Below are 22,520 nucleotides of genomic sequence, written 5' to 3' on the forward strand. Positions count from 1 at the left end.
ACTACTCAGCGGCCACCATGGAGGTGAAAAGGCAGTGGCATGACATATTTAAAATTCTGAGAGAGAAAAATTTCCAACCAAGAATACTTTATCCAGCAAAACTCTCCTTCAAATTTGAGGGAGAGCTTAAATTTTTCACAAACAAATACTGAGAGATTTTGCTAATAAAAGACCTGCCCTACTTCAGACACTAAAGGAAGCCCTACCAATGGACAAAGAAAGGAAAGAGAGATATAGAGAAAGGTTCAATACTAAAGAGATTCAATATTGGTTCATTAAAGGACATTAAGAGAGAGTGGGGAAAAATATATCTGACAAACATAAACCAAAGGATAGGATGGCTGATTCAAGAAATGCCTTCACAGTAATAACATTGTATGTAAATGGATTAAACTCCCCAATTAAAAGATATAGATCAGCAGAATGGATCAAAAACTATGAACCATCAATATGTTGCATACAAGAGATTCATCTTAGACACAGGAACACAAAGAAATTGAAAGTGAAAGGATGGAAAAAGTGTTTCATGCAAGCAGCCAAAGGAAACAGGAGTAGCAATATTAATCTCAGATAAAATAAACTTTAAATGCAAGGATGTTGAGACGTCAGTGGAAGCTCAAGACGTGTGGTCGGTGGTGGAAGATTCTTCAACCAGTCATGTCAACCGATACAGATGTTTCTCTGTCTTCATATGATGAAGATCAGGGATCTAAACTTATCCGAAAAGCTAAAGAGGCACCATTTGTCCCGATTGGGGTGGCAGGTTTTGCAGCAATTGTTGCATATGGATTATACAAATTGAAGAGCAGGGGAAATACTAAAATGTCCGTTCACCTGATTCACATGCGTGTGGCAGCCCAAGGCTTTGTTGTGGGAGCAGTGGCTCTTGGTATGGGCTATTCCTTGTATCGGGAATACTGGGCAAAACCTAACCTTTAGAAGAAGAGGTGCTGTCGTGCCATCTTGGTGTTGATGGTATTTGTTTTATTTAAACACCTCAAATTAAGGTTACACATATATGCTGAAAATAAAACATTTGAGTAGGTTCAGATAACAACATGGTATTTTGAATATTGGCTTCCTTTCTTTCCGGCTTGATTTGCCTGGTGACCAAATTATTGGTGACAAGTTCACTAACTAGGTCATTCAGGGAAGTCAAGTTAGCACAAAAGAAACATGTCATCCAAATTCTCTTGATAATGGTAAAATGTCCACATTCTTAAACTCTCATGATGAAATTAGTTCTAAAAAGGACAGCAGGTCAACCCTGAAGTACTTCGAGTTGCTGCAGAATATCACATTGTCTGGTTGTTATGTGCTATTTACCCCAATCAATTTTTTTCTGCCTACCTTCTAAACTTGTCTAGTGTCTTGGTGTATAGGGCTGGTTTAGTCTCAAAGAACTCAGAAAAGTGCATGGACTATAACATTGTAATGCCTCCTACAACTGAAGATGTGTGTGTGTGTGTATGTGTTTAAGCTAAACCTAAAAACCTGGTAACAGCTGCTTACAAGTAGTATTTGTTGTAGAATCGTATTTATAAATAAACATGAGGATAACTTAATTATGGATTCTAGTTTAGTTCTGTAAGATTCAAAAATGTTAAACAAAATATATTACCGGTGTTTTGTATTTACGAGCAAGTTGGCTTGGCCACGCATTATACACAAACGTGACATACTACAGAATGCTTTGTTGCACTTGTGAAATTCTCTTGTCTGACTTTACATTCCATGGTGATAACATGGTAAACATATTGTTATTAAAGTGAGTAAACCCAGAATAAATAAATAAATAAATAAATGCAAGGATTTTATGACAGACAAAGAACACCACTACATACTAATAAAAGGGGCAATTCAACAAGAAGAAATAACAATCTAAATGTTTATGCACCCAGTCAAGGTGCCACAAAATACATGAGGCAAACACTGGCAAAACTAATGGATGCAATGGATGTTTCCACAATAATTGTGGGAGACTTCAACACATCACTCTCTCCTTTAGATAGATCAACCAGACAGAAGACCAATAAGGAAATTGAAAACCTAAACAATCTGATAAGTGAATTGGATTTGACAGACATATATAGAACATTACATCCCAAATCACCAGGATTCACATTCTTCCCTAGTGATGACGAACTATCTCCAGAATAGACCATATGCTGGAACATAAAACAGGCCTCAATAAATTTTAAAAAATTGAAATTATTAAAGCACATTCTCTGACCACTATGGAATACAATTAGAAGTCAGTAGCCATCAGAGACTTAGAAAATTCACAAACACTTGGAGGTTAAACAACACACTCCTAAAATAAATGGTTTATAATGTAGTATGTAGGGGAACTAGCGATAAAGAGCAATTAATGAAGGGGGAATGATAACCCAAAAAGAATAGATAAGCTATCGTGTGTAAATTTAATGTTCTGGGAATGCCCAGGAATGACTATGGTTTGTTAATTTCTGATGGGTATGGTAGGAACAAGTTCACAGAAATGTTGCTGTATTAGGTTATTTTCTTGGGGTAGAGTAGGAACATGTTGGAAGTAAAGTAGTTATTTTAGGTTAGTTCTCTTTTTCTTACTCCCTTGTTACGGTTTGTTTGAAATTTTTTTTACTGTATGTCTTTTTAAAAAAATTTTTATTTAGTTAATTTTTTAAAAAGTTAATTAAGAGTTAATGACAATCAATGCAATATATGATACTGGAGTGGATCTAAGAATGGAGGAGAAAAGCTCAAGGGGGGCATAAGGAAGAATTGGAATATAGAATTTAAGCTTTATATCCATATTAATTTTCTTGAATTAACTGCAGTTAAGTTAATGACATAAGTGAATACCCTTGTTCATAGGAAATGTACATGGAAGTGTTATGAGTTCAAGGAGTATGATATAGGCAACCTGCTCTCAAATGTTCAGAAGATGATAAATGGGTAGGTAGATAATTGATAGAAAGATAATAGATATAGTTGAAAGAAAGAGGGGGGGGAGAGAAGGAGGGAGGGAGAGAGGAAGGAAGAAGGAAGGAAGGAAGGAAGGAAGGAAGGAAGGAAAGGAAGGGAAGGGAGGAAGGAGAGAAAGAAAGGTACTGCAAAGGTAGCAAAATGTAAAATTGGTAGCTATGGATATCTGGGGGTGGAGGGTGTTGGAGTTCTCTGTATGGGGTTTGTATTGTATTTGCAACTGTCCTATATGTTTGAAATTATTTCAAAATAAAAATTATGAAAAAAAAAGATTACTGCAGTTAAAATATATAGCTCTTGAAGATGGTGGAATAAGGAGCTCCAGAATTTAGTTCATCCTCCAGGGCAGCTAGTAAACAGCCAGGAACTGTCTGAAACAACTGTTTGAGGACTGCAGAGACCAGAAGAACACCATACACAATCCAGGGAAGAGTGGGGTAGATGTTTCCACACTGTAGAGCCCATCCCCCACTCGCATGGCAGGCTGCATGCGATTCTATTCCCTGGCTGGAAATAGAAGTCCTCGTTCCTGAGAACAGGAGAAGTGGGTAGCACAGCCAGGTACCAATTGGGGCTTTTGATTAGCAAATTCGGATTGCTGGGTTCCGGCTCCAAGGACAGCTAAAATTTGAACAACCTATCCAGGACAGAAAGCAGTCAGCAACCTTTGCTTCAACGCCATCCCTGGCAGGGGAGGGAGCAAGTCAGATTTAGAGACATAATAACTTCTTGGGAGTCAGGGAACAGTTTGCTGAAAGGCAGCTCTTCCCCAGGAAAAGGTGGGGGTGGGGGGTAGCAGGCACCAATTGTGGCTTTTGATTAGGGAAAGAAGTGGGGTTGATTAAGAGACACAGTGCCATCTTGGGGTAGTGGAGAGTAGTTTGCCAAAGAGCATCATCTGCTGGGCAGCCCAGGAAAGCACAGATTCGGGGAGCTGTCAAAAAGAAGATGGGTGTCCTTCCAGGTCTCCCTCCCCCTCACTCCCAGGCACTTTCAAACCAATCTACAATGCCTTCGTAGAGCTGTTTTGACTGGGAAAAACTGACTTGGAAAGTCCTCTCCAGAAGGACCCTCCTCGTAGTATTGGCCTCCCAGGTAAAAGCAGCTAGAGGTAATGAAAGGAGCATTAAAAACATAGAGGCAAATAAAAACAAACAAACAAACAGATCAGCATTCCTGGAGGAAGAACAGAGGAAAGGAAGCTTTCTCCTGGGGTTGAAACAATTGCACAAATAGTGCTATCTCAAAAATTGTACCATATATCCCAGGCAAGAATCAGATATATAAGAGCTGAAAAAAAAAACCTGATAAGTTAAATACAAGCTATTCTAAAGGTCTAGAATAAGTTGAACCAAGTGTCAAAGAAGAGCTTTAGCACAAAGCCAATCAGCAAGAAAACCCTAGGCAAGGGAGAGAAACTGACCTCCAGAGTAAACTCGTCAAGAAAACCAGATGCCAAGACACCAGCAAAAAATTACAAGCCATACTAAGAAACAGGAAGATATGGCCCAAAGGAACATATTAAAACTTCAGAAGAGACACAGGATTTGAAAAAACTAAACAATGATGTTCAAACAAATCTCCTAAATCAATTCAAGGAGATGAGGGGAAATATGGCAAAAGAGATAAAGGATATTAAGAAGACACTGAACGAGCATAAAGAGAATTTGAAAGCATGCAAAAAAAATTTTATGGAATGAAAGGCATGATAGAGGAGATTAAAAATACACTAGAGGCATACAACAACAGATTTGAAAAGACAGAAGAAAGGATCAACAAACTAAAGGATGGGACGTCTGGCATCTAATAGACCAAAGGACAGTTATTGAAAAGAGTGGAAAAAACCAAGGAGGGTCTCAGTGAATTGAATGACAGCACCAAGTACAGAAATATACGCATCATGGGTATCCCAGAAGGAGAATAGAAGGGAAAAGGGGCAGAAAGAATATTTGAGGAAATAACAGCTGAAAATTTCCCAACTTTTTTGAAAGACATAAATGTACATGTCCAAGAAGTGAAACATACTCCAAACAATAAATCCTAATAGACCTACTCCTAGACACATACTAATCAGAATGTCAAATGCCAAAGACAAAGAGAGAATTCTGAAAGCAGCAAGAGAAAAGATCATATACAAGCAATGCTCAATAAGACTAAGTTCAGATTACTCATCAGAAACCATGCAAGGTATGATATATTTAAGGCACTGAAAGAGAAAAATTCCCAGTCAAGCATTCTTTATTCAGCAAAATTGTCCTTCAAAAATGAGTGAGATCTTTTTCCAGTCTTTCACTTTCAACCTTTTTGTGACCTTGAATCTAAAGTGAATCTCTTGTAGACAGCATATAGATGGATCATATTTTTTATCCATTCTGCCAGTCTTTGTCTTTTGACTGGGGAGTTTAAGCCATTAACTCAATGTTATTACTGTAAAGGCAATACTTTCTTCAACCATTTTATCCTTTGGCTTTTACATGTCATATCTTAATTTTGTCTCTCTCTCTCTCTTTTTTTTTTCACCTGTTTAGTTACCTTTACTGATATTGTTCATTTCTATACTCTCCTCCAAACCTCTCTCTCCCGTCTTTTCCATTCAGCCTGTAGCACTCCCTTTAGTATTTCACATAGAACAGGTTTCTTGTCAATGAACTCAATCAGTTTCTGTTTATCTGTGAATATTTTAAACTCTCCTTCATTTTTTAAGGACACTACTAGGTATATACCCAAAAGAATTGCAAGCAGGGGCTCAAACAGATATTTGCACACGAATGTTCATACCAGCATTATTCACAGTTGCCAAAAGATGGAAGCAACCCAAGTGTCCATCAGCTGTTGAATGGATAAACAAAATATGGTATATACATACTATGGAATATTACTCAGCAGTAAGAAGGAATGAAGTGCTGATGAATACAACAACGTGGATGAACTTTGAGGACATTAGGTTGAGTGAAATAAGCCAGACACAAAAATACGAATATTGTATGGTCTCACTAATATAAATCAATTATAATGAGTAAACTCATGGAGTCAAAATCTAGAGTAGAGATTACCAGAAGCTAGAATGAGGTTAGAGAATGGGGAGCTGATGGTAGTTTATGCAGAATCTTTGATAAGATTGATAGTAAATGTTTAGAAATGGATAGAGGTGCAGGTAGTACATTATTGTGAGTGTAATTAACAGCACTGAATTAAAGGGGAAGTTAAAGGTCACGTATGTCACTAGAAGGAAAGCTAGAGGATAAAACATGGAACTGTATAACATATTGAACCTTGCAGATGATGACTGTGGTTAATAGAACAAATATAAGAATTTTCTTCCATGAATTAGAACAAATGTATGTCACTATTACACAGTGTTAATAATAGGGTAGTATATGGGAATAAATACAAGAAATATAAACTATGGATTATAGTTAACAGTAATAGTCTTTCATCAATTGTACAAAGGTGCCATACCAATGCTAAGTGTCAATAATTGGGGGGGGGCATATAAGGAGTATGGGATTTTTCTTTTTAGAGCAATGAAATGTTCTCAGATTCATTGTGGTGATAAATGTACAACTCAGTGATTATTCCGAATGCCCTTGATTGTACACTATGGATGGATTATATGGTGTTTGAATAAATCTGTATTTTTTTAAATAAAATTCTTATATATATGTGTATGTGTATATATGTATACACACACACACACACACACACACGCACACACACACCATATATTGCCACTATATAGCTGTTGACTTTGGACTAGTATCCTAAACCCTCTAAGATTGTTTACTGCTCTGTAAAAATGAGTGTCATTTCATCCTTTCTAATCAAATATGATAACAGAATTTCCCAAACTTCCTTAATAGTAAGTTCACTTGAGGACTTGTTAAAAATCTCAAGTTATGCTTTTAACCCTGCCCCCAGCCTCAAGCTTTTCATTCACATGGTCTGAAATGGGCCCATGGAATCAACATCTCTGACTCCCTATCATCTCTCTCCATCTATGTACCTACCTACTACCTACCTACCTGCCTCTCTCTCTCTCTCTTTCCTATATTCCTGTATTTTTAACAAACATGCCCAGGTGATTGTTTTGATCAAGCAAGTTTGAGGAGTCTTTTAACAACATGTGAAGATGCTTTGGGATGTATCTGTCAGTGTAATTGTGACACAGGGTGGCATATTGGAGTTATACAGGGCTGGAATCAACTGTCTCTACCACTTAACTAGCCTTATTGTGATCTTAGGTAAGCGACCTAACATCTCCTGTCTCTCTTTCCAGATCTGTAAAATAATAGAGATGAACCTTATAGTATTGTTATGATGATTAAATGAAATCCTACAGCTACTATAGATTACAATTAATATTCCCAATTAAAATACTAAAATTAAAAGACTAAACCCTTTAATGCACAAAATTCATGCTAAGTTTCAACAGTACTCATCAGAAAGACATTCTCAGCTGAATATTTTTAATTAACAATATTAACACATTATTTTTTATAATTTGAGATTATAATACTGTTTTGTAACCTAATTTTTTCTATTTAATGCATCATGAGCAGTTTCTTGGTCAATTTTTTTGTCACTGTTTTTCTAAAATGCTGTTTTTAATGACTACCACCATAGCCTTTTTTAATAATGCCATACTTTAATTGGTTCCCTTATGTTAGAACATTTAACTTGTTTATAATATCTCACTATTGTGAGTAATGCTCTAGTGAATATACATTTTCATAAATCTTTGATTAACTCATTTCATAGGCTAATTTTGTAGAAGGGTTATAAAATAAAAACATTTTAATAAAGGCTTTTGAAGTTTATTGCCAAATTGCCTGTGAGAAGAAAGGATATGTAGTGATTTCTACTTCTTCCTCAACTGGAAAATTCATCATCAATTTTTTAATAATAAATTCTGTTTTATTTCATTACATTTAAGCAGAAACCTCTTTTTCAAATCCTTTCTTACTGCCTATTGAATTTTGCTGTGACTTCCTAGAAAGTGAGGAAGGTCCAGGCAACAGTTATAGTTAGGTCCAGTACTACGAAAGTCAAATACAATGTATGAAAATATGAATTTGAAAAACAGATGGATTAAGGGCAGAATATTTAAATTTTAAAAGAATTCCTTATTTAAAAAAACGCTTAAATTAATTCACTGTGCATTGGAATTTGCAGACAAATCACGAACTGTTTGATGAAGAGGCTTAAGGGCCTTAGGTAGTTGTTGGTGTTTTTAAGGTGCAAATTTGCATTGATGAAGGCTACCAGCCCAAGTTTTACCTCCTAATATTTCTGGATCCATTTATATACACATAAGTATATATATTATTTTTCACTGTTCATATGAGCTCTCTTAAAAATCTCACACCTTTTGAAAAATAAAAATATTTTATTTCATTACATTTAAGGAGAAGCCTCTTTTTCAATTCATTTCTTACTACCATTAAAGTAATTAAAAAAAAAACTGTACTTTTGCTCTGGCTTTCTAGAATGAGAGGACAGGCAAAGAAATGTTCAGGTTCAGTTCAGACACTTAGTTCATTTTTCTAATATTTCTTCTAAACATCTTTTTAAACCTGACTGTGTCTTATTAATTCAAAACTGTCGTACAGAAGGCACCAGATTTCCTTCTGCTATTTGAATTTCTCTTGAAGCATTGCTGAAGTTTTTCAATTTACATTCCTTTTTGTGTAGTACAAAGACATGACCTCTGGATTTAGACTACTTCCTTTTATTTTTATTGTTTTTTTATTTCTACTGTGGCAACATATGCAACATAAAATTTCCCACTTTACTTTCAAATTTATAATTCAGTGGTATTAATTACATTCATAATGTTGTGCTCCTATCACCACTATCCATTACCAAACTTTTCTATCGCCAAATGATATTCCATTGTATAGATATACCATATTTTGTTTATCCATTCTTCAGTTGATGGATATTTAGGTTGTTTCTGATTTGGGGCTGTTATGTGCGGTCGCAGTTGATTCGTCTGGGGGAGGGTGGCGGCCGGTTGCTAAATTCTAGGCTCCCAGGATTGCTCCGAGGGTACCGGCGGCGGGGGCTCTTTCCCGGAGGCGAGGGCGAGGCGGGGGACTCGGCCAGGTCCCCGGCGGGAGGCGTGCAAAGTATGGAGGGCGGCGAGAAAGGAACAGGCGGGACACGGTTCTTTTAGGGTGATGAAACCAAGAGAGAGAGTTTATTAGGGGAGAGTACAAGCTTATATTGGGCGGTTTAGAGGGCGGGGTAGCTATAAGGGTTAAAGGCTTGGATTGGTTCTGAGAGGGCGCGGAGGTTGATTGAAAAGGGGGCGGGAGTTGCTCCGGTAACGGGGAGTGGGTGGGCAAGGTAAAGGGGGCGGTTTTCTCCGGCAAGCCCTCCCCAATGGTTTTTACTTTGGGGTGAGGAAATGGGGCCTGCATTCGGCTCCACTTTCTCAGGCCCGGGGGGCCGTGGAGGGCGCAACCACCCGGGCCCCACTACCTTTCCTAGGGGCTGATCAGTTCCCCTGGCCCAGGCCCGCCAAGTCAGAACTCGATAACAGTGTCCCGCAGTTATGGATAATGCTGTTCATGTACAAGTCTTTTATGAACATATGTTTTCACCTCTTTTGGGTGTATTACTAGGAATGGAATGGCTGCATCATATGGCAACACTGTTTAACTTCTTGAGGGACCACCAAACTTTTCTTGAGCAGTTGTACCATGTTGTATTCCCATCACCAGTATATAGGAGTTCCAGTTTCTCCACATTCTTCCTAATATGTTATTTTCCATTTTTGTTTTTTATTATTTTAGCCATCCTAGTGGATGTGACATAGTATCTCATTGTGGTTTTGATTTACCGTTCCCTAATGACTAAAATTATGTTGAGCATTTGAATAGCCTCTTCAGACAAATATTCAAATCCTTTGCACATTTTTAATTGGATTGTCTTTTAGACCTTTACTAGATATATGATTTGTGACTATTTTCTGCCATTCTGTGAGTTGTCTTTTCACTTTCTTGATAGTGTCTGTGATGGTTTGAAGCTATGTGTACCTCAGAAAAACATATTCTTAAACTTAATCCTTTCCTGTAGTGATGAAACCATTGTAAGTAAGACCTTGTAATGAGGTACTTCTGTTAAGGTGTAGCCCACTTCAGTCAGGATGGGTCTTAATTCTATTACTGGAGTCTTTTATAAGAGAATAAAGTTCAGACAGAGAGAAAGAGGGCCAGAAAGAGCAGCCAGAAGATGAACATCAGCAGAGCCAGAAAAGAGGGCAGAGACCAGGAGATGCCACCTGTGCCTTGCCACGTGACAAGCTAAGGACCAAGGATTGCCAGCAGCCAGCCCCACAGCACCACAGTCTTCAGAGAAAAAGCATCACCTTGGTGATGCCTTGATTTGGACTGTTTCCCAACCTCAAAACCATGAGCTAATAAATTCTCCTTGTTTTATTCCATCCCTTTGCCTGATACATGCTTGAGCAGCCACAGAAACTAAAACAGTGTCCTTTGACACACAAATTTTTTTTTTTAATTTTTCATAAAGTCCAGTTTGTTTTCCCTTTGGTTCATTGTTCTTTTGGTTTCGTACCCAAGAAACTGTCAGCTAGTCCAGGGTCATAAGATTTATACCTATGTTTTCTTGTAAGAGTTTTTCTAGCTCTTTCTTTTAGGTCTTTGATCCATTTTGAGTTAATTTTTATACATGGTATGAGATTAGGGTTCATAATCATTCATTCACATGTGAATATCTGGTTGTCCCAGCACCATTTGTTGAGACCTTTATTTCCCTATTGAATTGTCTTGATTCCAATTTCAAATTTTAATGGTTTTCCTGAAATATTTGTGTCATTGGTTGTTTTTTTTTAATTTATTTATTTTTATTGAGATTGTTCAGATACCATACAACTATCCAAAGATCCAAAGTGTACAATCAATTATCCACGGCACCACCATACAGCTGTGCATCCATCCACACAATTATTTTTTTTTCAATTTTTAGAACATTTTCACTACTCCAGAAAAGAAACAAAGACAAAAAAAAAAAGGAAACTCATATCCTCCCATACCCCTAACCATGCCCCCCCCCCCATTATTGATTCATAGTTTTGGTTTAGTACATTTGTTACTGTTGATGAAAGAATGTTAAAATACTACTAACTGTAGTATATAGTTTGCAATAGGTATGTATTTTTTCCCTATATGCCTCTCTATTATTAACCTCTAGTTATAGTGACATACATTTGTTCTAGTTCGTGAGAGAGATTTCTAATATTTGTATAGTTAATCATGGACGTTGTCCACCACAAGATTCACTGTTTTATACATTCCCATCTTTTAACCTCCAACTTTCCTTCTGGTGACACACGTGACTCTGAGCTTACCCTTTCCACAACCTTCACACACCTTTTAGCACTGTTTCATTACATGCTACCATCCCCCTGTCCAGTTCCAAATATTTAAGTTCACCCTAGTTGAACATTCTGCTCATAATAAGCAACCACTCCCCATTCTTTAGCCTCATTCTATATCCTGGTGTTCTAGTTTGCTAATGCTGCAGAATGCAAAACACCAGAGACGGATTGACTTTTATAAAAAGGGGGTTTATTTGGCTACACAGTTACAGTCTTAAGGCCATAAAGTGTCCAAGGTAACACATCAGTAATCGGGTACCTTCACTGGAGGATGGCCAATGGTGTCCGGAAAACCTCTGTTAGCTGGGAAGGCACGTGGCTGGCGTCTGCTCCAAAGTTCTGGTTTCAAAATGGCTTTCTCCCAGGACATTCCTCTCTAGCAAGCTTGCTCCTCTTCAAAACGTCACTCACAGCTGCACTGAGTTCCTTCTCTTTGAGTCAGCTCATTTATATGGCTCCACTGATCAAGTCCCACCCTGAATGGGTGGGGCCATGCCTCCATGGGAATATCTCATCAGAGTCATCACCCACAGCTGGGTGGGCACATTCCAAGCAAATCTAATCAGCACCAAAACATCTGCCCCACAAGACTACATCAAAGATAATGGCATTTGGTGGACACAATACATTCAAACTGGCACACCTGGTAACTTATATTTCATGTCTATGAGTTTACATATTATAATCAGTTCATATCAGTGAGACCCTGCAATATTTGCCTTTATGTGTCTGTCTTATTTCACTCAATATAGTGCCTTCAAGATTTCTTCATCAACCCATTTCTTTTAAGATGGTTTTGTTCAAACACTATACATTCCGTCCTAAGTAAACAGTCGTTGGTTCCCTGTATAGTCACGTATTTATGTATTGAGCACCATCACCACTCTCTATATAAGGCCATTTCTTCCACAAAGATGGAGGAAGAGTCAAAGAAGGCAGAGAGGCAAAAGTAAAAGGCAAGAGAAAGAGAGAAAAACAAACAAAACTTGATAGCTAAAAGGTGACAAAAGGAAAGATGGCATTAACCTAAAGTAGAATAAAGAGTCAGACAACATCACCAATGCCTGGAGTCCCATACCCTTCCCCTATTCCCCACCCCCCCCATATGCATTTAGCTTTGGTATATTGCTTTTGTTACATTAAAGGAAGCATAATACAATGTTTCTGTTAATTCTAGCCTCTAGTTTGCATTGACTGTATTTTCCCCTCAATCCCACCCTATTTTTAACACCTTGCAATGTTGACATTCATTTTTTCTACTTCATATAAAAACATATTTGTACCTTTTATTACAATCATTGAGCATCCTAGGTTTCCCTGAGTTACACAGTCCCAGTCTTTATCATTCGTCTTTTGTTCTGGTGTCCTGCATGATCCCAGCCTTCCTCTTTCAACCATACTCACAGTCATCTTTGTTCAGTGTACTTACATTGCCGTGCTACTATCTCCCAAATTGTTTTCTGAACCTCTCACTCCTGTCTTTTCCTTTCTGTCTGCAGTGCTTCCTTTAGTGTTTCCTGTAGAGCAGGTTTCTTGTTCACAAACTCAGTCATTGTTTGTCAGAGAATATTTTAAGCTCTCCCTCATATCTGAAGGATAGTTTTTCTGGATATGGGATTCTTGGTTGGTGGTTTTTCTCTTTCAGTATCTTAAATATATCACCCCACTTCCTTCTTGCCTCCATGGTTTCTATTGAAAAATCCACACAGTCTTATCAAGCTTCCTTTGTATGTGATAGATCGTTTCTCTCTTGCTGCTTTCAGGATTCTCTTTTTATCTTTGATGTTTGATAATCTGATTTGTAAGTGTCTTGGCTTAGGCCTATTCAGATATATTCTGTTTGGGATACGCTGTGCTTCTTGGATCCGTAATTTTTTTTTTTAATCATTTTATTGAGATATATTCACATACCACGCAGTCATACAAAACAAATCGTACTTTCGATTGTTTACAGTACCATTACATAGTTGTACATTCATCACCTAAATCAATCCCTGACACCTTCATTAGCACACACACAAAAATAACAAGAATAATAATTAGAGTGAAAAAGAGCAATTGAAGTAAAAAAGAACACTGGGTACCTTTGTCTGTTTGTTTCCTTCCCCTATTTTTCTACTCATCCATCCATAAACTAGACAAAGTGGAGTGTGGTCCTTATGGCTTTCCCAATCCCATTGTCACCCCTCATAAGCTACATTTTTATACATCTGTCTTCGAGATTCATGGGTTCTGGGTTGTAGTTTGATAGTTTCAGGTATCCACCACCAGCTACCCCAATTCTTTAGAACCTAAAAAGGGTTGTCTAAAGTGTGCGTAAGAGTGCCCACCAGAGTGACCTCTCGGCTCCTTTTGGAATCTCTCTGCCACTGAAGCTTATTTCATTTCCTTTCACATCCCCCTTTTGGTCAAGAAGATGTTCTCCGTCCCACGATGCCGGGTCTACATTCCTCCCCGGGAGTCATATTCCACGTTGCCAGGGAGATTCACTCCCCTGGGTGTCTGATCCCACGTAGGGGGGAGGGCAGTGATTTCACCTTTCAAGTTGGCTTAGCCAGAGAGAGAGGGCCACATCTGAGCAACAAAGAGGCATTCAGGAGGAGACTCTTAGGCACAAATATAGGGAGGCCTAGCCTCTCCTTTGCAGCAACCATCTTCCCAAGGGTAAAACTTATGGTAGAGGGCTCAACCCATCAAACCACCAGTCCCCTATGTCTGTGGTCATGTTAGCTACCATGGAGGTGGGGTAGGCAAATACCCCTGCATTCTCCACAGGCTCCTCAAGGGGGCACTACATCATTTTTTTTTCCTTGTTTTTCTTTCTTTCTTTTTTTTTTTTTTAACTTTCCCTTCTTTTTTAAATCAACTGTATGAAAAAAAAAGTTAAAAAGAAAACAAACATACAATAAAAGAACATTTCAAAGAGACCATAACAAGGGAGTAAGAGAAAGACATCTAACCTAAGATAACTGCTTAACTTCCAACATGTTCCTACTTTACCCCAAGAAAGTTACATAATATATCAACCTTTCTGTGAACTTGTTCCTACTATATCCATCAGAAATTAACAGACCATAGTCATTTCTGGGCATCCCCAGAACGTTAAAAAGCTTATCTGTTCTTCTTGGATTATTGTTCCCCCTTCCTTAATTACTCTCTACTGCTAGTTCCCCTACATTCTACATTATAAACCATTTGTTTTACATTTTTGAAAGTTCACATTAGTGGTAGCATATAATATTTCTCTTTTTGTGCCTGGCTTATTTCACTCAGCATTATGTCTTCAAGGTTCATCCATGTTGTCATATGTTTCACGAGATCGTTCCTTCTTACTGCCGCGTAGTATTCCATCGTGTGTATATACCACATTTTATTTATCCACTCATCTGTTGAAGGACATTTGGGTTGTTTCCATCTCTTGGCAATTGTGAATAATGCTGCTATGAACATTGGCGTGCAGATATCTGTTCGTGTCACTGCTTTCCGATCTTCCGGGTATATACCGAGGAGTGTAATCGCCGGATCGAATGGTAGCTCTATATCTAGTTTTCTAAGGAACTGCCAGACTGACTTCCAGAGTGGCTGAACCATTATACAGTCCCACCAACAGTGAATAAGAGTTCCAATTTCTCCACATCCCCTCCAGCATTTGTAGTTTCCTGTTTGTTTAATGGCAGCCATTCTAACCGGTGTTAGATGGTATCTCATTGTGGTTTTAATTTGCATCTCTCTAATAGCTAGTGAAGCTGAACATTTTTTCATTTGTTTCTTGGCCATTTGTATTTCCTCTTCAGAGAACTGTCTTTTCATATCTTTTGCCCATTTTATAATTGGGCTGTCTGTACTATTGTCATTGAGTTGTAGGATTTCTTTGTATATGCAAGATATCAGTCTTTTGTCAGATACATGGTTTCCAAAAATTTTTTCCCATTGAGTTGGCTGCCTCTTTACCTTTTTGAGAAATTCCTTTGAGGTGCAGAAACTTCTAAACTTGAGGAGTTCCCATTTATCTATTTTCTCTTTTGTTGCTTGTGCTTTTGGTGTAAAGTCTAGGAAGTGGCCGCCTAATACAAGGTCTTGAAGATGTTTTCCTACATTATCTTCTAGGAGTTTTATGGTACTTTCTTTTATATTGAGATCTTTGGTCCATTTTGAGTTAATTTTTGTGTAGGGGGTGAGGTAGGGGTCCTCTTTCATTCTTTTGGATATGGATATCCAACTCTCCCAGCCCCATTTGTTGAAAAGACCATTATGACTCAGTTCAGTGACTTTGGGGGCCTTATCAAAGATCAGTCGGCCATAGATCTGAGGGTCTATCTCTGAATTCTCAATTCGATTCCATTGATCTATATGTCTATCTTTGTGCCAGTACCATGCTGTTTTGGCAACTGTGGCTTTATAATAAGCTTCAAAGTCAGGGAGTGTAAGTCCTCCCACTTTGTTTTTCTTTTTTAGAGTGTCTTTAGCAATTCGAGGCATCTTCCCTTTCCAAATAAATTTGATAACTAGCTTTTCCAAGTCTGCAAAGTAGGTTGTTGGAATTTTGATTGGGATTGCATTGAATCTGTAGATGAGTTTGGGTAGAATTGACATCTTAATGACATTTAGCCTTCCTATCCATGAACATGGAATATTTTTCCATCTTTTAAGATCCCCTTCTATTTCTTTTAGTAGAGTTATGTAGTTTTCTTTGTATAGGTCTTTTACATCTTTGGTTAAGTTTATTCCTAGGTACTTGATTTTTTTAGTTGCTATTGAAAATGGTATCTTTTCTTGAGTGTCTCTTCAGTTTGTTCATTTCTAGCATATAGAAACATTACTGACTTATGTGCATTAATCTTGTATCCCGCTACTTTGCTAAATTTGTTTATTAGCTCTAGTAGGTGTATTGTCGATTTCTCAGGGTTTTCTAGATATAGGATCATATCATCTGCAAACAATGACAGTTTTACTTCTTCTTTTCCAATTTGGATGCCTTTTATTTCTTTGTCTTGCCGGATTGCCCTGGCTAGCACTTCCAGCACAATGTTGAATAACAGTGGTGACAGCGGGCATCCTTGTCTTGTTCCTGATCTTAGAGGGAAGGCTTTCAGTCTCTCACCATTGAGTACTATGCTGGCTGTGGGTTTTTCATATATGCTCTTTATCATGTTGAGGAAGTTTCCTTCAATTCCTACCTTTTGAAGTGTTTTTATCAAAAAGGGATGTTGGATTTTGTCAAATGCTTTTTCAGCATCTATTGAGATGACAATTGATTTTTCCCTTTCGAATTTTTAATGTGTTGTAATACATTGATTGTTTTTCTTATGTTGAACCATCCTTGCATGCCTGGAATGAACCCCACTTGGTCATGGTGTATGATTTTTTTAATGTGTCTTTGGATTCGAATTGCAAGTATTTTGTTGAGGATTTTTGTATCTATATTCATTAGGGAGATTGGCCGGTAGTTTTCCTTTTTTGTAGCATCTTTGCCTGGTTTTGGTATTAGATTGATGTTAGCTTCATAAAATGAGTTAGGTAGTGTTCCATTTTCTTCAATGTTTTGAAAGAGTTTGAGTAAGATTGGTGTCAGTTCTTTCTGGAAAGTTTGGTAGAATTCCCCTGTGAAGCCATCTGGCCCTGGGCATTTATTTGTGGGAAGATTTTTGATGACTGATTGGATCTCTTTGCTTGTGATGGGTTGGTTGAGGTCTTCTATTTCTTCTCTAGTCAGTCTAGGTTGTTCATATGTTTCCAGGAAATTGTCCATTTCTTCTACATTGTCCAGTTTATTGCCATACAGTTGTTCATAATATCCTCTTATAATTTTTTTAATTTCTTCAGGATCTGCAGTTATGTCACCTTTTTCATTCATTATTTTGTTTATATGGGTCTTCTCTCTTTTTGATTTTGTCAGTCTAGCTAGGGGCTTGTCAATCTTGTTGATCTTCTCAAAGAACCAACTTTTCGTGATATTTATCCTCTATTGTTTTTTTGTTCTCTATGTCATTTATTTCTGCTTTAATCCTTGTTATTTCTTTTCTTCTACTTGGTTTAGGATTGGTTTGCTGTTCATTTTCTAGCTTCTTCAGTTGATCCATTAGTTCTTTGATTTTGGCTCTTTCTTCCTTTTTAATATATGCATTTAGTGCTGTAAATTTCCCCCTTAGCACTGCTTTTGCTGCATCCCATAGGTTTTGGTATGTTGCGTTCTCATTTTCATTCGTCTCTATATATTTAGCAATTTCTCTTGCTATTTCTTCTTTAACCCACTGATTATTTAGGAGTGTGTTGTTTAACCTCCAGGTATTTGTGAATTTTCTAAGTGTCTGATGGTTATTGACTTCTAATTGTATTCCATTGTGGTCAGAGAATGTGCTTTGAATAATTTCAATCTTTTTAAATTTATTGAGGCTTGTTTTATGTTCCAGCATATGATCTATTCTGGAGAAAGTTCCGTGAGCACTAGAAAAGTATGTGTATCCTGGTGATTTGGGATGTAATGTCCTGTAGATGTCTGTTAAATCTAATTCATTTATCAGATTGTTTAGGTTTTCAATTTCCTTATTGGTCTTCTCTCTGGTTGATCTATCTATAGGAGAGAGTGATGTGTTGAAGTCTCCCACAATTATTGTGGAAACATCAATTGCTTCCTTTAGTTTTGCCAATGTTTCTCTCATGTATTTTGTGGCACCTTGATTGGGTGCATAGACATTTACGATTGTTATTTCTTCTTGCTGAATTGCCCCTTTTATTAGTATGTAGGGGCCTTCTTTGTCTCTCAAAACATCCCTGCATTTAAAGTCTATTTTATCTGAGATTAATATTGCTACACCTGCTTTCTTTTGGCTGTAGCTTGCATGAAATATTTTTTTCCATCCTTTCACTTTCAGTTTCTTTGTGTCCCTGTGGCTAAGATGAGTCTCTTGTATGCAACATATTGATGGTTCATTTTTTTTGATCCATTCTGCGAATCTATATCTTTTAATTGGGGAGTTTAATCCATTTACATTCAACGTTATAACCGTGAAGGCATTTCTTGAATCAGCCATCTTATCCTTTGGTTTATGTTTGCCATATTTTTCCCCTCTCTCTATTAATATCCTTTATTGTACCCATACCAAATCTCTTTAGTACTGAACCTTTTTCCAAGTCTCTCTGTCCTGTCTTTGTTTCTCTGTCTGTAGGGCTCCCTTGAGTATCTCCAGTAGGGCAGGTCTCTTGTTAGCAAATTCTCTCAGCATTTGTTTGTCTGTGAAAAATTTAAGCTCTCCCTCAAATTTGAAGGAGAGCTTTGCTGGATAAAGTATTCTTGGCTGGAAATTTTTCTCACTCAGAATTTTAAATATATCATGCCACTGCTTTCTCGCCTCCATGGTGGCTGCTGAGTAGTCACTACTTAGTCTTATGCTGTTTCCTTTGTATGTGGTGAATTGCTTTTCTCTTGCTGCTTTCAGAACTTGCTCCTTCTCTTCTGTGTTTGACAGTGTGATCAGTATATGTCTTGGAGTGGGTTTATTTGGATTTATTCTATTTGGAGTTCGCTGAGCATTTATGATTTGTGTATTTATGTTGTTTAGAAGATTTGGGAAGTTTTCCCCAACAATTTCTTTGAATACTCTTCCTAGACCTTTACCCTTTTCTTCCCCTTCTGGGACATCAATGAGTCTTATATTTGGACGTTTCATATTATCTATCATATCCCTGAGGTTCATTTCGATTTTTTCAATTTTTTTCCCCATTCTTTCTTTTATGCTTTCATTTTCCATTCTGTCATCTTCCAGGTCACTGATTCGTTGTTCAACTTCCTCTAGTCTTGTACTATGAGTGTCCAGAATCTTTTTAATTTGGTCAACAGTTTCTTTAATTTCCATAAGATCATCCATTTTTTTATTTAGTCTTGCAATGTCTTCTTTATGCTCTTCTAGAGTCTTCTTGATTTCCTTCATATCCCGTACTATGGTCTCATTGTTCATCTTTAGTTCTTTGAGTAGCTGCTCTAGGTGCTGTGTCTCTTCTGGTCTTTTGATGTGGGTGCTTGGGCTTGGGTTATCCATATCGTCTGGTTTTTTCATATGCTTTATAATTTTCTGTTGTTTTTGGCCTCTTGGCATTTGCTGAACTTGATAGGGTTCTTTTAGGGTTTGTAGACCTATTGAAGTCCTTATCTCTAATTTATCAGATCTACAGCTTCGTGGAGTACACTTTCTCTAACTAACCAGCAGGTGGCGTCCACGAGCCACCTGTTCTCCACAAGCCAGTTCTCCCCTGCTTAGCCTTTTTGGTGAGTGGGGGAGTGAGTCTTGTGGGGCCCAATTGGTGTACCAAGCTTGCGTGTGTAGTTGGTGTTGCCTGCCCTGTATATGGGGCGTGTTTCTGGGCAGTCGGGGAGGGGGGGTGGCCCTAACAATCAAATCTCCCTGGTGATCCTAGAGTTTTAAAGCTGGTGCAATAGTCTAATCCTTCAGTTCAGTCCTGCCACAGTTTGTCTCTGCCACTGACCCACAAGTCCTTGGTATTGGCGTATGGCTCCTGAGACTTGCAAGTGGGCCCCTCTTCCAGGCTGTGCACCCCGGGTCCTCTGTTGAGGGATGACTGTGCTATGTCACAGGTGAGTGCCGTCCCCTCAGGGCAGTTCTGGGCTGCTGGGCTGTGTAGGGAGGCTCCCAGTCTGCTGAAATGATGGCTGAATGGGGCTTTGTTAATTCACTCTGCTCCACCTTCCCAACTCTGGGACAATCAACTGAGGTTGCAGGGAAGGCTAATGTCCACGCCCAGTTTTGTGGTGTGTGCCTGTTATTTGAAGCCTTTCCGTCACACTGGGTTGTCTGGGGCAGCTCTGGGCTATGGGGCTGGCAATGGGCAGGAGTGTTTCCTGTCCACCAGGATGGTGGCTGTGAGCGGACACCCCCGTTTTCTTGGGAAGTTGTGGTGTTTAGTGAATTTTCTCAGCCACTGAATTATTGCCTTTTGTCTCAGAGCTCTCTTAGTTCTGCTCTTGACTTGACGTGCCCAAATTGAAAGTCTTTGAAGCTTTCTGTATTTGGCTTCTTAGAGTAATTGTTTTAGAAAAAGAAAAAAGGATTAAAAAAAAAAAAAAAAAAAAGGGCCCTCCTCAGAGATCTAATGGGTTATTGAAATGCTAAGAGACAAAGCAACCAGGGCCATTAAGGAAAGGTCCACAGGGCAGAGAGATCGGCTTTTCTTCGGGATTTGCATATGCGCCTTAGGGCCTGAGCTCCGCCCTTCCCCTTTCTGTGTTCACCAGAACTCTAAAAATCCTCTGCTTTTATTTTGGAGTTTTTCGTGTTGTTTTTTTTTTTCTATGCCTGTCTCCTCTCTGCTGGGCTGGCTGCTCACAGATTCTCTGGTGTCTGGTCTCTGTCTATCTATGGTTGGAGTCTGGATCAGTAGAATGAGTTTCCGATAAGAGCAGCCACTGCAGTTCTCCCTTCTCCTTCCCAGAGCTGACAGCCCCTCCTCCCACGGGACTGAGCCTGGCAGGGAGGGGCGCGGGTCCCCTGGCCGCAAAAACTTACAGATTTCGCTGATCTCAGCAGTTCGACATTTTCATGAGTGTTGTATGAAGTATGCCCAAAGACAGATTGCTCTGTGGTGTCCAGTCCACGCAGTTCCTGGCTTTCTACCTACTTTCCTGGAGGAGTAACTAAAACATACAGCTCACCAGTCTTCCATCTTGCCCCCTGGATCCGTAATTTTATTTCTTTCATAAGAGACGGGAAATTTTCATTGATTATTTCCTCTATTATTGCTTCTGCCCCTTTTCCCTTCTCTTCTCCTTCTGGGACACCAATGACCCATACATTCTTGCTTTTCGTTTTAAGTTCCCGGAGACGTTGCTCATATTTTTCCATTCTTTTCTCTATCTGTCCTTTTGAGTGTAGGCTTTCAGGTGCCTTGTTCTCCACTTTCTGAGTGTTTTCTTCTGCCTCTTGAGATCTGCTGTTGTATGTTTCCATTGTGTCTTTCATCTCTTGTGTTGTGCCTTTCATTTCCATAGATTCTGCCAGTTGGATTTTCAATTTCTACCCTTATGTATGTCCTGTGTTTTCATTATACAGTTTATCTCTTTTGCCATATCTTCCCTAAATTTTTTGAATTCACTTATTATTAGTTGTTTCAATTCCTGCATCACAGTTGAAGTGCAAGTTTGTTCCCCTGACCGGGCCATAACCTCATTTTTCTTGGTGTAGGTTGTAGTTTTCTGTTGCCTAGGCATGGTTTCCTTGGTTACTCCAATCAGGCCTCCCCAGACCAGAAAGGGCTAAGGTCCCAAAAGGAAGAAATATTCAGTATCCGGTTTCCCTGAGGATGTGTCTTAGAAAATTGATACACCCTCTGATGCCTCCGGTCACTGTGCTTTTCTGCCCAGCAGGTGGCACCTGTTAGCCTATAATTCTTGACTGGTGTAAGTTCTGAATGAAAGGCAGGTAGTAGAGCTGGGCCCCACCCCTTTCCTCTTAGAGAAGATAGACACCCTAGGGGGAGGTCATTAGCATTTCAAATGGTCTCTCTCTACCTGTGCAATAGCCTTGTCTGGGTCACAGAACTGGGAACTGAAAATGGCTGAGGCCTTCTCCACTGAGTTGAAAAAGGAACAGAGCTAGTCCAAGGCGACCCCCTGGCTCTCCAAGGTCAGTCGTTACCCAAAGCCTCTGTCTACTTGTTGGGGATTCGTACCTCATAGTGAGCAGTTCACACTTGCTAATTAAAACCCCAGTTGGAGCTCAGCTGAGCTATATTCACTTGCTGGGAGAAAGCTTCTCTCTGGCACCACGAGGCTTTGTAGCTCGGGCTGTGGGGGAGGGGTCTCCCGATTTGGATCCGTGGTTTTTAACTTACAGATTTTATGCTGTGATCTCTGGCATTCCTCCCAATTCAGGTTGGTGTATGATGAGTGGATGGTCACTTTTGTCCTCCTGTAGTTATTCCGGATTATTTACTAGTTGTTTCTGGTTTTTTTTTAGTTGTTCCGGGGGACTACTTAGCTTCGACTCCTCTCTATGCCGCCATCTTCGATCCTCTTCCCTGTGTCATTGGTTTTTAAATGTGGTTATTAGGCTTAGGCTTAGGGTTATGCTTAGGATTAGATCAGGGTTAGGGTCACTAATAGCTTTATGCAGTCGTTGCTCTGGGTTTTCTTCCCCAG

General features: G+C 38.8%; 2 protein-coding genes across 3 annotated transcripts in view; both read left to right on the forward strand.

Moving 5' to 3' along the window:
* The window catches only part of MICU2 (mitochondrial calcium uptake 2), a 171,647-nt gene that overhangs the window by 63,069 nt on the left and 86,058 nt on the right, over window positions 1-22,520 (forward strand). The gene's annotated exons all lie outside the window — the stretch shown is intronic.
* On the forward strand, window positions 620-1,565 carry LOC119506712 (HIG1 domain family member 1A, mitochondrial-like). Its single transcript, XM_037799785.1, has one exon. It carries the CDS (start codon window positions 658-660, stop codon window positions 937-939), a length of 282 nt encoding a protein of 93 aa, XP_037655713.1. The 5' UTR covers window positions 620-657; the 3' UTR covers window positions 940-1,565.

The sequence above is a fragment of the Choloepus didactylus genome, chromosome 12 (genome assembly GCF_015220235.1).
Source record: "Choloepus didactylus isolate mChoDid1 chromosome 12, mChoDid1.pri, whole genome shotgun sequence".
NCBI lineage: Eukaryota > Metazoa > Chordata > Mammalia > Pilosa > Megalonychidae > Choloepus > Choloepus didactylus.